A 14,389-nucleotide genomic window follows, 5' to 3' on the forward strand; every position below is an offset into this window, starting at 1 on the left:
TCCTCTTGAAGGCTGCGTTTTCGTGGATGGAGCTACACATCTCCCAGCCAAGGGTTTTGGGAAATGTGCTTGGTCCCCCACCCCCACCACAATAACAGCATTACTAAGGCTACAATCAGAGGACTGTTATATGTGGCCACTAGATGGTTCTTCCAACTTCATAAATATTCTAACTGTGCCTTTTCACCTCCCTTAAGAGATATTTCATTATTGGAGTTGGCTAGCCAGAAGGCACTGAAATTTCCACTGGTGTCCTATGGGATGTATAAAAAAAAATTTTTTTTTAACGTAACTGCCATGTGATATATTCCTAGGTACTGTGAGTAGTCAGACAGATGAAACAAAACATAGTTGCATCATTTTACAAATGGAATTTTCACTCCTGTTTAAAGAAACTAAACAGCTTCATCCTTATTCCTGGACATTTTGGAAATGGTGTATTTTGGAACGAGACCCCAGACCATTAAAGATTGTGGACTTTTAATTGAAGAGCTGATTGTTTTAAGAGACAACAGGCCTGCCAGAATTCATGTTCTCTGGAGAGAAAAATAAAAACATCCATGAGTCCCAGTCACAGATAGCATTTCCTGGCTTGATCCCTGGCCACTCGGGGTGACCCAATCACTCCCAGATGTCTTTCCCTCTGTTTTCTCAAGACAAAGGCTCCTCAGTCTATGGGTACTTGGCTGCTTCCTGCCACAACACCTTGTACTGTGCTGTCTATCCAGTTATCAGAGGGACTTTTCTCTGTTACCCCTCAGCTTCAACCTTACAGTACAGTGGATCACAGCTAACAGGAGAGCTAGGCTCTAAACACAGCACTAAAGGCAAAAATTCTGACCAAATTGCCCTTTGGAAGCCCTTGGGGAGGTACCATGGTGGAGATCAACACAACATCCCTCATAAGTCCAACTCTGCCCAAGGTACCCCTGCACTGAGACCAAGGGCAGCTGCTCCATGGACCTGAGCCAGGGATGCAGGCACTGAGATGATGGAGAGAGTAGCTGACTCTAAACTTAAGCTGGACCACACTTTCACTCAATGGAATAGAGAACCCAATGACCCGCAGCACCTCAGTCTCAATCTCCACCCCCGCGACTCCTTTCTCCCTACCCCTATGGTGTGCCTACCTGCACTCTTATTAGGTTAAAGGCATTCATGCTGCAATTCTGCTATACCTCCACTGGCTTCAGGGTGAAACCCAGACTCATAGGTGTGTCACAATATGGTGTTTCTCTCTTTGTTTCTCTCTCTCTCTCCCTCTCATCTCTTACTGTGTTCTCCTGACCTGTGTTCAGTATTTTGGCCATAAACATCTTTGCCACAAGCTTTTTGCAGCAAATATTTTTGCCACATAACTAACTGACCATAAGGCAATTTTGTCATAAAAGATAAAAGAACTGGTTGATTTATATTACATAAATCTTAGCATTCATAATGCTGTATACAGCGACAAGGAGACAGGCAGTCTTAAAGCAGTGGATGATAACTACATATGTCTGGATAGGGAACATGGTGATAAAACTTACTGGAAGTATGAAATAAGAGAGAGAAAAGCCAGATCACATACTATACTAGAAAATAACATATCAGTTTGCAAATCCTTCAGTGATCTGAAGGTGGAGAGTTGAACCCACATTTCCCATAGAACTTTGGAATATCTATCAATGAACATGTGACAAGATGCCAGGAACACACAACAGTGTAGATGCTTTCAAAACACAAAGCTCAGTTACAAATGTGCATCTTAGTATTTGGAAACTGATACCTCTTTTCATGGAGGAAGAAATCTTAACAAAAAAAGAAAAAGTGAGATGCTGGACAGGGAAATGAATCACATTTTAAATGTGTTCAAATATTTTAATTTTCGTTATTCATTTTTCATGTTTCATTATGTCCTGTTTAATGATGCTCTTTTGTTTTTTATCTTTTGCAGGGGAATTGCCTTATAGCCAATTAGTTACATAGTGAAAATGTTTGCAGCAAAAACGCGTGTGGCAAAGATGTTTACAGCAGAGAAGCTCATGGCAAAAAATACCTCCTGACCGCCTCCATCACTCCAGATGCCTGCCGATCTGCATGGGAATCCTGCCCTCTACGCCTCCGTGCCTCTGCTCACATTTTCCCTCTGCCCGGAATGCTTGGACGTGTTCCCCTTAATTTCTCCTCTTGGCAGCTGTTCCAGGGCCCTGTGATGACCCATCTACCTCTCTTCCAGCACTGACCAGGCACTGACAGCACCCAGCTGTCCCCTCCCCCACCGCACTGGGTACCCTGGGAGAGCGAGGCCCACATTTCTTCCCTGACTTGAATGACGAAGGAATGTACATAACATCCCAGGCAATAACGAATCAGGAAAGTTACACGATAACCAAAACAGCTTGGTTCTGGTTCAAGCCACCAAGCCTTTGTCAACCAAACTCAGACCTTGGCTTCCATGAGCAGTTTACTGACTGTGCCTTCTCTCTCTCTGTGCCTGGCTCTGCACAAAGATCTGGGGAAATTCAAAGCAACTGGAACCCTGGGCTTGGTTTTGTATCTCTACTTAGCCAATTACCAGCTAATGTCTGTCTGATGGCTCCCTTGGGGGCAACGATACAAGTATAATGAAGGTTTGTTTCATGGGGGATCCAGCCAAAAGGCTATTTTGAGAGACCGAGGGGCCTCCTGGGAAATAACTCATCCTAGGGAGAGGCTCAGAGCTTCGGTCCAAGGACACTGCTTTGGAGATTCAGAAAATCTCCTCCCCAGTGTCTAGGTCTCATGTCTGAGTTGTAGGAAGATGAAATTGTAAGAAAGGCTGAAATAGCCCTGAAAACTATAAGGCACCAGGAAAGTGACAGAGCAACCATGTTCTTTATGTGGTAGAATAGATTGCATCATGGTTCCAGTTTTTCAACCCTCCCTAAATCTGTCTCCTTTGCTGTATGACTGAACTTCTTCTCACTGAAAGGGCAGAGAACAGTTTCCAGTCCCTTGACTCTGAGATTGGTCATATGACTTGCTGTGACCAGTAGAAACAGGCTGAAGTAAGAGTGCACTGGTTCTGAGCCTAGGCCTTGAGAGTTACGGCATGTTTCTGCATGCCGCCTTGCACCGGTGCACACCACGAGAAGAATGCACCTAGGTTAGGCCACTGGTTCCAGCAGGTCAGTGAAGGACACATGAAGCAGAGCTGAACTGGGTCACTCGAGCCTAGCTGAGATCCACCTCCCTTCTGTTGAACTCGAGATGCATAAGCAAGTCAGCCAAGATCCAGCTGAACCCAGCCTGGACCAGCCAACCCTCTGCAGACCTGCAGATCCAGGAGAATAAATGATGGCTTTTTAAGCCACTTAGTTTGGACCGGTTTGTTCCATAGCACCTTTCTGTGGTTCTAGCTAGCTGGTACATATGGGAGTCTGGGCCGTGGCCACCACACCAGTTGTCCTAGTATTACTGGTTACTGGGCCCAGAGAGCAGTCCCAGTTCTGACCAATACTCTTGAGAGGCCAGGGTGGGGCAGCTGGGGCAGCTTTAGGGATAAAGACCATGAGCCTGGGGTTTTACATCTTTACATATGAAGAGCATGATGTAGTAGAAATAGATTTGACTGTCCACTAATGGGCAGTAAGAACACTGGACTTTTCTAGTATTTAACCTTAGGGCAAGTGAACATTTTCCCACCACAAGAAGTTTTCTATAATCCAAAATAAATTTCCGCCATTTATAGTCTGCCTCAAGATAAAACAAATCCATAAATTTGTGTTTCATGTTACTTTTTCCCTAAAACACTTTTTGGAAGACCTTTCTAAAACTAAAAGTCATGATCTGATAACTTATGAACCTTCTTTAGAATTGGTTTCTTTCACAATCCCAAGAGATCCTTCTTACTAATGTTAAAAAAATTCCAATATCCACTTATCAGTTTGAAATAATTTTCTAAGCTTGGCAAAACATGTGCTACTTTAATCTACTACACTAAGTTCTAAGTAAAAGTAATGCTAATTATTATTTAAGAGGTTTGGAGGAGTATCTATGTGTGTGTGTGTGTGGGGGGTACATCACCTTTCCCCTGATAAATGCAAACAGAAGAAAAAGAATCTTAGTATTACTTTCCTTTGATGAATAATAAATTATTTGCCAACAGAAGTAAAAGCATCCTAGTGTAGCTACTGGCTCATGAAGGGATATTTCTTTCATTCCACCCAAACTTAACTCTCACGGTTAAGGCACACAGTGTGCATTTTATCAACACTGGTGACTGTTTTTGAGAAATGGTAATAAATAGTATGGAGGCTAAAACAATCTCTCAGAGGGAATCGTCTCAAAAGGAACCCATTCTCTGAAATGTGGCTAAATGACTCAGGACCAGTACCTTTGTCCTACAAGAAGTCTGAAATAAAAGGTTGATGGAGAAGGCCTTTACAGAAGGTCCACCTTTACCTGAGGGTCCATATTCTGTTGGAGGAAGCTACAGCTCCAGGAGAGAGACTGTCTGTCCCCTGGAGCAGGACAGCTGCTCCTCTCCTCCACCCCTCCAGCTGCAGAACCACTGCTTGTTGTTAAAGCAGATGCTTTAAGTGTGGAAAAAAATAAAAAGAACCTTTATCTAATAATAAACTGAATCATAGGGATTGTCCCAAACAGTTAAATATTGGCAGTTTCATATGGTTCAACTTAATACAATGAGTAAACCTAAAATACACCCCAACACACACACACACACACGTCACAAATACTCAGGGAAATGAGAAATACAAAATTCTAACTGTGAGATATGTGAGACTGCAAAACCACAACCAAGCTATCCCCCCCGATAATAGCTGCTGTTAAAATTAATTACAGTATATTTAAATATAGGCAGTTTATTGTATGTCAACTATATCTCAGTAAAAGTTCTTAAAAAAATCTAAAGATGCAGATGCAGAAAACGGACTTGAGGACACGGGGCGGGGGCGGGGGCAGGGAGAGGAAGCTGGGACAAAGTGAGAGAGCAGCACTGACATACACACACTACCAAATGTAAAATACATGGCTAGTGGGAAGCTGCTGCACAACACAGGGAGATCAACTCGATGATGGGTGATGACTCAGAGGGCTGGGACAGGGAGGCTAGGAGGGAGTCGTGGGAGGGAGGGGATATGGGGATATACGTATAAATACAGCTGATTCACGCTGTTGTACAGCAGAAACTGGACAACAGTGTAAAGCAATTATACTCCAAGAAAGAGCTTAAAAAATTTAGAAAATTAAAAGGAAAAAAATAAAAAATAAAATTACAGATTAATATACATTTTCTTAAACTGCAACTTTTCATTTTAAACCAACTCTATTTACCCTCTCCGGTGGGAAAATCTGCACACGCAGACTTTGGGCCTGGAGTCAAGACAGCTTCCCAGAACAAGGTCAGGAGGGGGGCACCAACTCACCTGGAGAGTAACAGGTGACCCTGAAGCTGCAGGTCGGCGGCACAGTCCTCGGATCGGCAGTTCCTCTCAAACACAGTCTGTAAGGGAGACACGAGAGGGAGAGCGGAACAGCATTTAGCAGCAATTGAGTAAACAACAGCCAACCACTTCCTTCCAAGTCAGCGGGAATTCTTCCCTCGAGACTTTACTAAACGCAAGTCTGTGTGCCCAACGCACAGTGAGCCCAAAAAATACCGAAACGTCGGAGTTTGGAGCAGAGAAAGGTTTAGTTCAGGGCCCTGCAAGCAGGTGGGTGGCTCAGGCCTTAAACACTCCGAACTCCCCGACTTCAGCCAAGTCCTCTCATAGGAAAGGTGAGGGAAGGGTGTGGTTAGTTGTTGCAAACTTCTTGGTGTCAGATCTTTTGTTCCTGAGGTCATGTCAAGGTCAGGTCACAATGTTTCCATAAACCTCCACCAAACAGGTTATTCTCTGTTCAGACAAGAAAGGGCAAGGTCCCAAGGCTCAACTTTCGCCCTCCAAGGTCCAGGCCTCGCTAAGAGGAGGGATCCCTGCGTGGGCCGGTCACCCCGCCCGGGAGCACTTGTCCAGCGCCCAGCCTGGCTGAAAAGGCGCCCTCAGGGCCGGGTCCCCAGACCCTGCCCAGCCGTCATCACTGAGGGAGCCAGGCGCCCAGGCTCCTCGGGCCACCCAAACGGCGGCCGGGTCCTGCGGACTGCAGGCCACGGAGACGGCCGATGCCATGAGGTCCAGAGGTGGGGATGGGGGAGAGGTTCACCACCCCCCAAGGCCTGGGCCCGGCCCGTGGGCAGCCACGGCGAGGGCTCCGGAGGGACGCAGCCCTCAGCCTGTCCCTGGGCCCCCAGCTCACCTGCTGCCCGAGGCCGGAGGGCCTGGAGGGCCCCGGGGAGAAGGCCACGATCTGCGTCCCACCACGCTCTCCCCTGCTGCTGACCGTTGGCAGAGAGCAACCCCTAACCACCGCTGCAATCTCGCGTCTTGTGCTAATGGTCTCCCAGGCACGGCTGCATGCCTACCCCGCCCCTGTTCCAATCTCCGCAAGCCTCCCACCCCCAGGGAGCCAGCTCCCCTCAAGATGAGGGGTCCTCAGCAGTTAACAAGGAAACCCAAGTCAGGGGTGGCCTTGGCCGCAGAGGGCACCCCTTATCTGATTCACTTCTCAGGCTGCTCAAGTGCTTCTTCAAGTCGTTTTTTCAAGAAAGGTATTCTTCCCATCCGTGAGATCTTTCAACGCTCTCAGATAGGAGTGAATAATAACCCAACGGAGTCAAGAACTCAGATTACAGCCTGGTCGCTTCCCTCTGCTGTCTGGGGAGGCAGAAAATCTGTATTTGAAGTGGATTCTGCCTGAGCAATGGGACTGTATTACAATTTTTAGTTCCAAAGGGGAAAGTCAAAGGCAGTCAGGCTCTGAGGTTGAGGAGAGCACAGCAGGCGGAAGGAACCCTGGAGTGGCGCAGCTGGTAATTAATGGGACAGACTGTCCTTTCTCCCACCAAGGCTGGGCCTCAAGGGCCAGAGCCCATCCAGTGCTGGGGCCTAGAGCTCACTGTGCCAAACCCAGCATCTTTTCAGGGGCTTGTGGCATGCATCTGAGCTGGGCCTATCTGTGGAGGGTGGCCGGGAACCGGGAGCAGCTCTGGGGAGGAGTTGCAGTTTTCTTCTCTCTGTGGTACCCGGCAGCCTTGTCCATCCCTCCTTCCATCTGCTCTCACCTCTTTGATGCTGCAGGTTCCCTGCGACCACACCGACAGGGACCCTTCACTACTGTTAGATACCTTTGATCGCGTCGGTGGGATTTTGGAGAGAAGAGCCTGTGGCCGGTTTTCAGCTGTCACGTATTCAATTTTCAACTTCGTCATTGTCACTGCTCATGTTTGCGCACCGCCTCCCCCATTAGTTCCAGGTGATTAATTTTCCTCCCACAGGGCAAGTCCGGGCTGCATCTCAGAGCAACCATGTTTGCTCTCAGAACTCCAGCAAACGTGCTGGCCAACAAACAGTCTAGACCCAACCACACGGAGTAGCTTCGCTTATGGAAATTCATATTCCTGTGTCACATTTCCAAAAGAATAACGTGTCCCAGCCAACATTCCCTGCCTCGAGTGTGGGGAAAAAACTCATGAAAGTCTTGGGCTAAAAGGACATGCGCATGTTCTTTTGGACAACACTGGGGGCAAAGAGAGAGCCAAATTTCCAGGAGATTTCAAATGAAGGCATTTGTGATGTATTTGCCATCTCAATCAAGGCGAAAACAGGAAGAAGCAGATGCGAGGTCTGCACGAATATCTCAGGTGGGAGAAGGCTTTCCGAGGTTAGGAAAGAGGAGAAACCCCAAAGGTGCCTCTACCACCAAGCTGACGAAACTTCAGGCTGAAGGGCCCTCACTGACACGCCCCCACCAGAGCCTGTGCGCCTCACTTTCTATTCATAATGTTACTCGATTTTCCGCAAGAGAAGCTCTCCTCCCAAATCACATAAGCTTCAGGCTCCACGAAACCCAGCTCTGCCCCTGGTGACAGGTTTCCCTTTACAAGCGTTTCTCCCATTTTACAGGCAAGAGACTGACTTTCCGCCTTTGGAGGTGGTGCAGTGGGGTGGGGAGCAGGTGAGAACTGACAAGGAGGAAGGGACACAGAGCCATCCCGTGGCACACAAGCTGGCATGATCTGGTCCCTGCCCTCCTCAGCTTCATCACCCTGGCTCTCTTGTGCCAGCCACCCCTCAGCCTGGCCTCATAACTTCCCACCTCAGCGCCTCCCCACACGCCGAGCTCAAACGCCTCCACCAGGTTCACCTGCTGTGTGTCCTCCCATCCTTCAACGAGCAAATCAAAACCACATCCCTGAGCCCCCAACGAGCTTGGGCTCTGTCATAAGTTCTTCTAGTTCGTGCACATTTCCTTCTACCGCTCAGCTCGACTGTAACCATTAATTTTATCATTAAAACTAATTAATGTTTCCCATTTGTCTCCCCTGCTGAAATGATGCTCCATGAGGGTGGGGGCTGTATTGGTCTTGTTCACACCTGTGCTGCCCTGACAGCTCCACGTGCAGAAGCTGCGCAGACAACCCTGGACCACCCCACGTGCTCTGAGAGACGGGGTGACGGCTGGAATGTGGGCCGATGCGAATACACTGCTCGTCACCAAACCTGTAGCGCCCCAGCAAAGCACTGTTCCTCAGCTGCAAGCTCTGTCCTTGGCCTGACTTTCCCTTGTACTCTGCTATTTCCTGTCCCTCAAACTAACGTCTCTAGCTGTTAAGTCCTCCAGGGCCGCTGAATTTCCATCCAACAAAGGTAAGCAATGAGTCTGCCATACACACTCACACACAAAAATTGGGCATACACACACACACACACACACACACACACACTTTAGTTGAGTGCTTACACTAACCAGTTAAAATTAAGCACAAACTATAGTGAGAAGATAAAGCACAAGCTTAGAAATCAGTCTAGGACTTAATTTCCACATTTACAAAATGAAAATGACAGCATCAGTGATACTCTTGTGAATCCAGATTAGCATTTAGCCAGGGGTGGGAGTCTGTGGCTATTTCACAGTGTTTGTTCCAGGCATCACTGTCTACACCAGCAAATGTGAGTGACAACGACGGTGTGTAAGAGGGAGCACCATGAGGCTTCCCTAGTTGACAATGCAGTGAGAAGACCATGGAGACAGAGTCAAAGTGAATCTCTCTCTGCGTAGATGACTGTACTTTCTAAAAATCAATGCACAATGTCTCCTGTTGCACTCTTTACAATGTGACTCTGACATTCCTTCCGTAGAGGGGTGGTGTCGATGCTCTACCCCTCGAATCTGGGTGGCTTTGTGGCCTCAGAGGAAGTGGTGCTTTGCAATTTCCAAGCCTAGTCATCAAAAGTACTAGAGCTTCCTTTCAGTTCTCTTGGGGCATTTGGTCTTCGAATGTAGCGACTACCCTGCAAGGAAGCCCAAGCTTCCCATGGAGAGGCCCACGTGGAGAGAAACTGACCGGTAGCATCAACTGGAGGCCACGAGAGTCAGCCAGCATGGAAGTGGGTCCCCCAGCCCCACCGAGCTGCCCCAGCTGACACAACGAGGTGCAGAGATGAGCTGCCCTGATCAGGCCCTGCCAAATTTCAAACCCACGAACAGAATGAATGACTGCTGTTATCTTAGGCCACTACGTTCTGGGATAGTTTATTATACAGCAAGAGATTAATGGAATATTCCTCCACCTCATGGCCTCCCCTAACTTGGGGAATGGTGTGAACAAAAGTGGCTGTGCATTCCAAGCCTGGGCCAAGCCTTGGCTTAGCAAGACCCTCCCCAGGCGGAGCATGAAGTTGTCTTGCAGGTAAAATATCAAGACAGGAAGGAATTAAGAAACCTGCATCGTGCACCTTGGAGACTGAAGTTGAAACTCAGGTCCTGTGCTTGGGACCCGGACTCGTCTCTCTGGTCAAGTGACAGTTTTGCTTCCTGAGGAACTGAAAAACATCTCTCTGGGCAGAAGCGTGGCAGCCTGAAGCCTCAGAATGCTAGCTGCCAGCGTAGTTTCCAGGAGCAAGTAAGAGCCATTTCTCCTGTACAGAGTGGAAGGAGTACAGGTTCTCTCTGAAGTCAATGGGTCAAACTACCAATTTTCCAACTTCTCTGCCTGCTTCTACACGTTTCTCTAATCCTCTGGGCAAACACAAGCTTGGCTGCCTAAATCAGGCAAACACGAACCCAGCTCAGAAGCAGTGTCTTCCCACCTCCCTCCAGCCTCAACCTCTGCTTGGGAAAGCCCTGTCATTTTTTTTTTTTTAAACTGGAAGCAGCCTTTCTGGAAAATGGAAACAGAGCTAAGAAGCCATTATCTCTGATTCCTCTCTGGTTACAGGAGGGTAAACCCCTTCTCTCGGGAGACCACGTTTCCTGCCTCAGGGTTTGTAGTCTGGACACCCAGCAGTCTCCTCAGCCCTTGTGGACTAGATTTCCATGCTGGCTCCTCCCTCACCCTGGTCTTCACCTTAACTTTCCCTGGAGAATACACTTTTCTTCTTGAAATCCCTTCTCCAGCTTCTCCCCTGATCCTCACTCTACTTCTTTTAGAGTAAGGTTGGCAGATTTTTCCATAAAGGGCCAGACAGTAAATATTTTCAGCCTTGTGGGCCAGATGGTCTCAGCTACAACTGCTCAGCTCCGTTGCTAGAGCCAAAGCAAACATATGGAAAGGAACTGCCATGGCTGTGTCTCAATAAAACTTTATTTATAAAAACAGGAAGCAGGCTGGATTGGGCCTGCAGACGGTAGTTCGTCCATTGACGCTCTAGAATATTTAGATACTTGTTTCCTCTTTCCCTTTAGGCCGGGGGTGGGGAGATAGGGAGGGTGTCGGGGAGGGTTGCACACAGTGAACTCAGTTCTGTTTACATGTTGCTCTGAACCACAGCACAGACGCTGGAGTTGGCTGTGTTCTTCTCGCAAAGCCGTGGCCACCAAGGCCAGATCAACCCTGGGTGCGTGTGACGGCTCCACGGCTGCTCTGGCCAAGCCTGACTTCAGAGAAGCCGTTGTGCAGGTGCTCAGGCCTTGGATGGCTCATGTTCTCCCACCCAAATCTGCACTGAAAAAAAAAAATGTTCCCTTCTGATCTAACAGGAAGTAGGATTCTTAGTCTGTTCCAGCTGTCATGTCCAGAGAAGGATTCGTTTCTTGGAATTGGTGATATTAGCTTTAAAAAATATATAATCACCAAAGGAAAATAAAAGAGTAAAAAAAATATATATATATATAATCATGGACATAGGTTAGACACTGTTTATAGGGTTGCTATGGCAACCTAGTCCCATGCTGAGACCTGAGAAAACAGGACAATTGGATTGGGTGGGAATTTATGCTTTTCAAATCCCACCCCAAGGCTATTTGTAAGCTAAAATGAGCAAGACACTTCCTTATGGGCGATCTGATTTTGCAGAGGGTCCCTGCCTGGACAACAGGAGGGACATTTCTGAACTGTTGTTCCTCCCATCATCCCACGTAAGTTCCCAGAGGCCCCAGCCGTATACAATTCATGTCTGCAGCCCCAGCACCTAGCACAGTATTAAACATTTGTGTGTGTTTGTAAATGCCATGACCTGAGTGTAACAGGTTTCTCCTTCCCAATTCTGTTTTAACGCTCTTTCCAAAATCCAATGTTGTCCTTAACGTGGCACATTAAAGAGCTCAGAGTGGTCCAAGGAATTTCAGCTCTATTGAGTCCTATATCCAAATGAAGGAAGGAAAAGTCTCATAGCTTGGTATTTAAAATCAGGTCATGCATACAGACTTGCTTTCTAAAGAATAACAGGTCCTCAAGAATAAATGAAAGATGAACACTTTGTAAAATTAAAGCTGAGAAATTCCTTCTATCTCAGAGTGTGTATAAATTGTCCTTTCAGGTTTTGAAATCATGGGAGGAGTCCTGTTGGCCTCCCTCTAAACAACAAACGTGGTACCGATTTTGCCTCCTGCCCCCGGTGGAAAAACTGGAAGTGGTAAGTGCTTCTGTCTTTGGGCATCCTTTGGTTTACTTCATGGCCCTGTGGTTCGGTGAACAGCCCCCACTGCCTGAAGGCAACATTTTGATGATCTAGTTCAAACCCCATGAAGAACTGAGTGGGAGGTGGAGCTGCTCAGAGAGCTCCTGCCCACCTGGGCCTGCACCTGGCCTCTGGACCTTCCCAGTGCCCTTTCCAGGTCTGCCTGGCACCTGGTGGCTTTTCCAGGCCACATTTCATGTCCCTCTACAACCTCAGCTGTCAGCTCTCCTCTAGGGATCTCCTGCCCCCCAGGACCAGATTTATTTCTTTTCTTTTTTTTTGAAAGGACCAGAATCTTTTTGCCTTTTTATGCTGGAATCTTTTGTGTCCCATGTTTTATTTTTTTTTAAAAAAGGTTGCTGTTAATTAGTCACAGAGGCAGAAAACAGAGCCAACGAGTTCAAATAAAGGGGCTGGTGCTGTCAGAGACTAGGAAGACTATGCTAGCCATGCTTCTAAAAGCTGCTGAGTCGGATATAGTCAGGCAACTAGGAGTGAGAAAGATGGCCCCAAACTGGAGAGGACACCAGGGGGACCTCTCCTCCCCTATCTGTAAGAGCATCACCTGAATGGGCCTTAGGTATAACTTCAAGCAGCAAGTGCCTGGCCTTTGATTTCTTGAATCACCTCAGAAAATAATAAGACAGGAGCTAAGGTTTCTTTCCCAGCTAGAAACTGTCCACTGGACATGCACCCTTGCTCACTTACACATACACTCCACGTGCTTGTGGGGGAGGTTTTCAATAAGGCAGAACAATAGAGAAGAAAACCCAACAGGCTGAAGATTTGGAGGAAAACCACTATTTTCTTCTGAAAAGAGTTTTGGAGGACTAGAACTTACTCTTTCCAGAAACTGCAAAGATAATGGTTGTAATGCAGTTTGCTAATATTTTGTTGAGGATTTTTATATCTATGTTCATCAGAGATATTGGCCTATTATTTTCTTTTTTGTGTGTTGTTCTTGTCTCGTTTGAGATTAGGGTAATGCTGGTGTTGTAAAATGAGTTAGAAAGTGTTCCTTTCTCTTCAGTTTTTTGGAAGAGTTTGATAAGAATAGGTATTAAATCTTTGAATATTTAAAAAAAGAAAAGAAAACAAATAAATAAAAGAATCCCACGCTGAAAAAAATTGCAAAGATAAAGTATAACACCGAAGAAGAAATTGTAAAAATTCAACAGGTGACTGCAAGTATAGCTTGGCCTTTGATAGTAGTTGTACCCACTCCTTTGCTCTTTGGATTAACCTTGATGGGAAGCCTGAGACACAGACACAGCCAGACATCTGTGGTCAGTAATGTTGACCCACATACTTGTTTTCCCCACTTGTACCTGAACTAGATGGTTTTCACATGCTTCATCATGGTGCCCTTTCTGGAAAGATTAGCCAGAAGCTGATGTCAAACAGCTGATGCCTATAAAAGTAGGACTGATTTGGCTGAAACAGGGAAGGGAGGTGGACAACTCCTCCTCTAACACCCCCCTTCTCCTCCTTCACTGGGCCAAACTGCTCCCTTGAATCCAGGTATGTTCTCTGGAACCCTCAGGTTGGATGGATGGTCTCTGAGACTTGTCTGGCTCAGATATCTGGAGTTACTCTGCTGTCTCCTCCTTGCCAATTCTTCAGCTTTCCATCCTTCTGCAGAGACTTTATATATGGTAATGAAAATAAACCTTAGAGCTGTAAATAACGGCATTTTAAGTCAGTTGGGCACCTCAGCCAGGAAAGCATTACCTAATGTCCAGGCTGAACAAACAGTGAGTCTTCGTGGACACAGGGCTGGCACCCCACACACCCAGGCATTGAGGGGCTGGGGTGGGAGGTCCAGATGGTAATGGTTTCCAGCACAATGGAGGTTCAGAGTTTACAGCTTCAACAGAGTAAAACGTTAATATTAGAGTAAAACAGTTCACCTTTCCCTTGAAAGATGACAAAGTGAGTGTTCTCAACATAGCCAATGCCTTTTCTTTCACCAGCCATGTCTCCTTCGTCTTGGTCTTCAAAAAAAATAGACTTACACATGCATAAATGTACTGTGGAGTAGATAAGTCACCCTAAATCACATACCTTGCTCTCCTGCCTGGCAGGAATTCCTAGAGAATGGAGCACATTTCTTTTAATTATATAGATTTGCTGAGTCTGCAGTGAAGAAATTCTGATATGACGTCCAATATCCGCAGGAGGACCTAGCCTTGTGCTCTTTCGGAAGGGCCCTTTCCACTGAGACAGGCTTACTGAGCATCCTCTGTGAGCCAGCCAGTGCTAGGCACTGGGGATCAACAGCCAAAATCAAGGTGTTACCTGGTCTGGGACCTTATGTGGAGGCTCTGGGGGAGAAACTGCTTCCAGGCTTCTTCAGGTTGTTGGCAGAATTCATTTCCCCATGGTTGCAGCACTGAGGTCCCCAT

General features: G+C 47.0%; 1 protein-coding gene across 2 annotated transcripts in view; it reads right to left on the reverse strand.

Moving 5' to 3' along the window:
• Positions 1–14,389, reverse strand: part of ITGA9 (integrin subunit alpha 9) — a 338,515-nt gene that overhangs the window by 152,273 nt on the left and 171,853 nt on the right. For both annotated transcript variants that reach the window (XM_057705604.1, XM_057705605.1), the window contains exon 17: positions 5,412–5,488. In XM_057705604.1, the coding sequence (XP_057561587.1) occupies positions 5,412–5,488 (77 nt within the window). The remainder of the gene's footprint in view (positions 1–5,411; positions 5,489–14,389) is intronic.

The sequence above is a fragment of the Hippopotamus amphibius genome, chromosome 13 (assembly GCF_030028045.1).
Source record: "Hippopotamus amphibius kiboko isolate mHipAmp2 chromosome 13, mHipAmp2.hap2, whole genome shotgun sequence".
NCBI lineage: Eukaryota > Metazoa > Chordata > Mammalia > Artiodactyla > Hippopotamidae > Hippopotamus > Hippopotamus amphibius.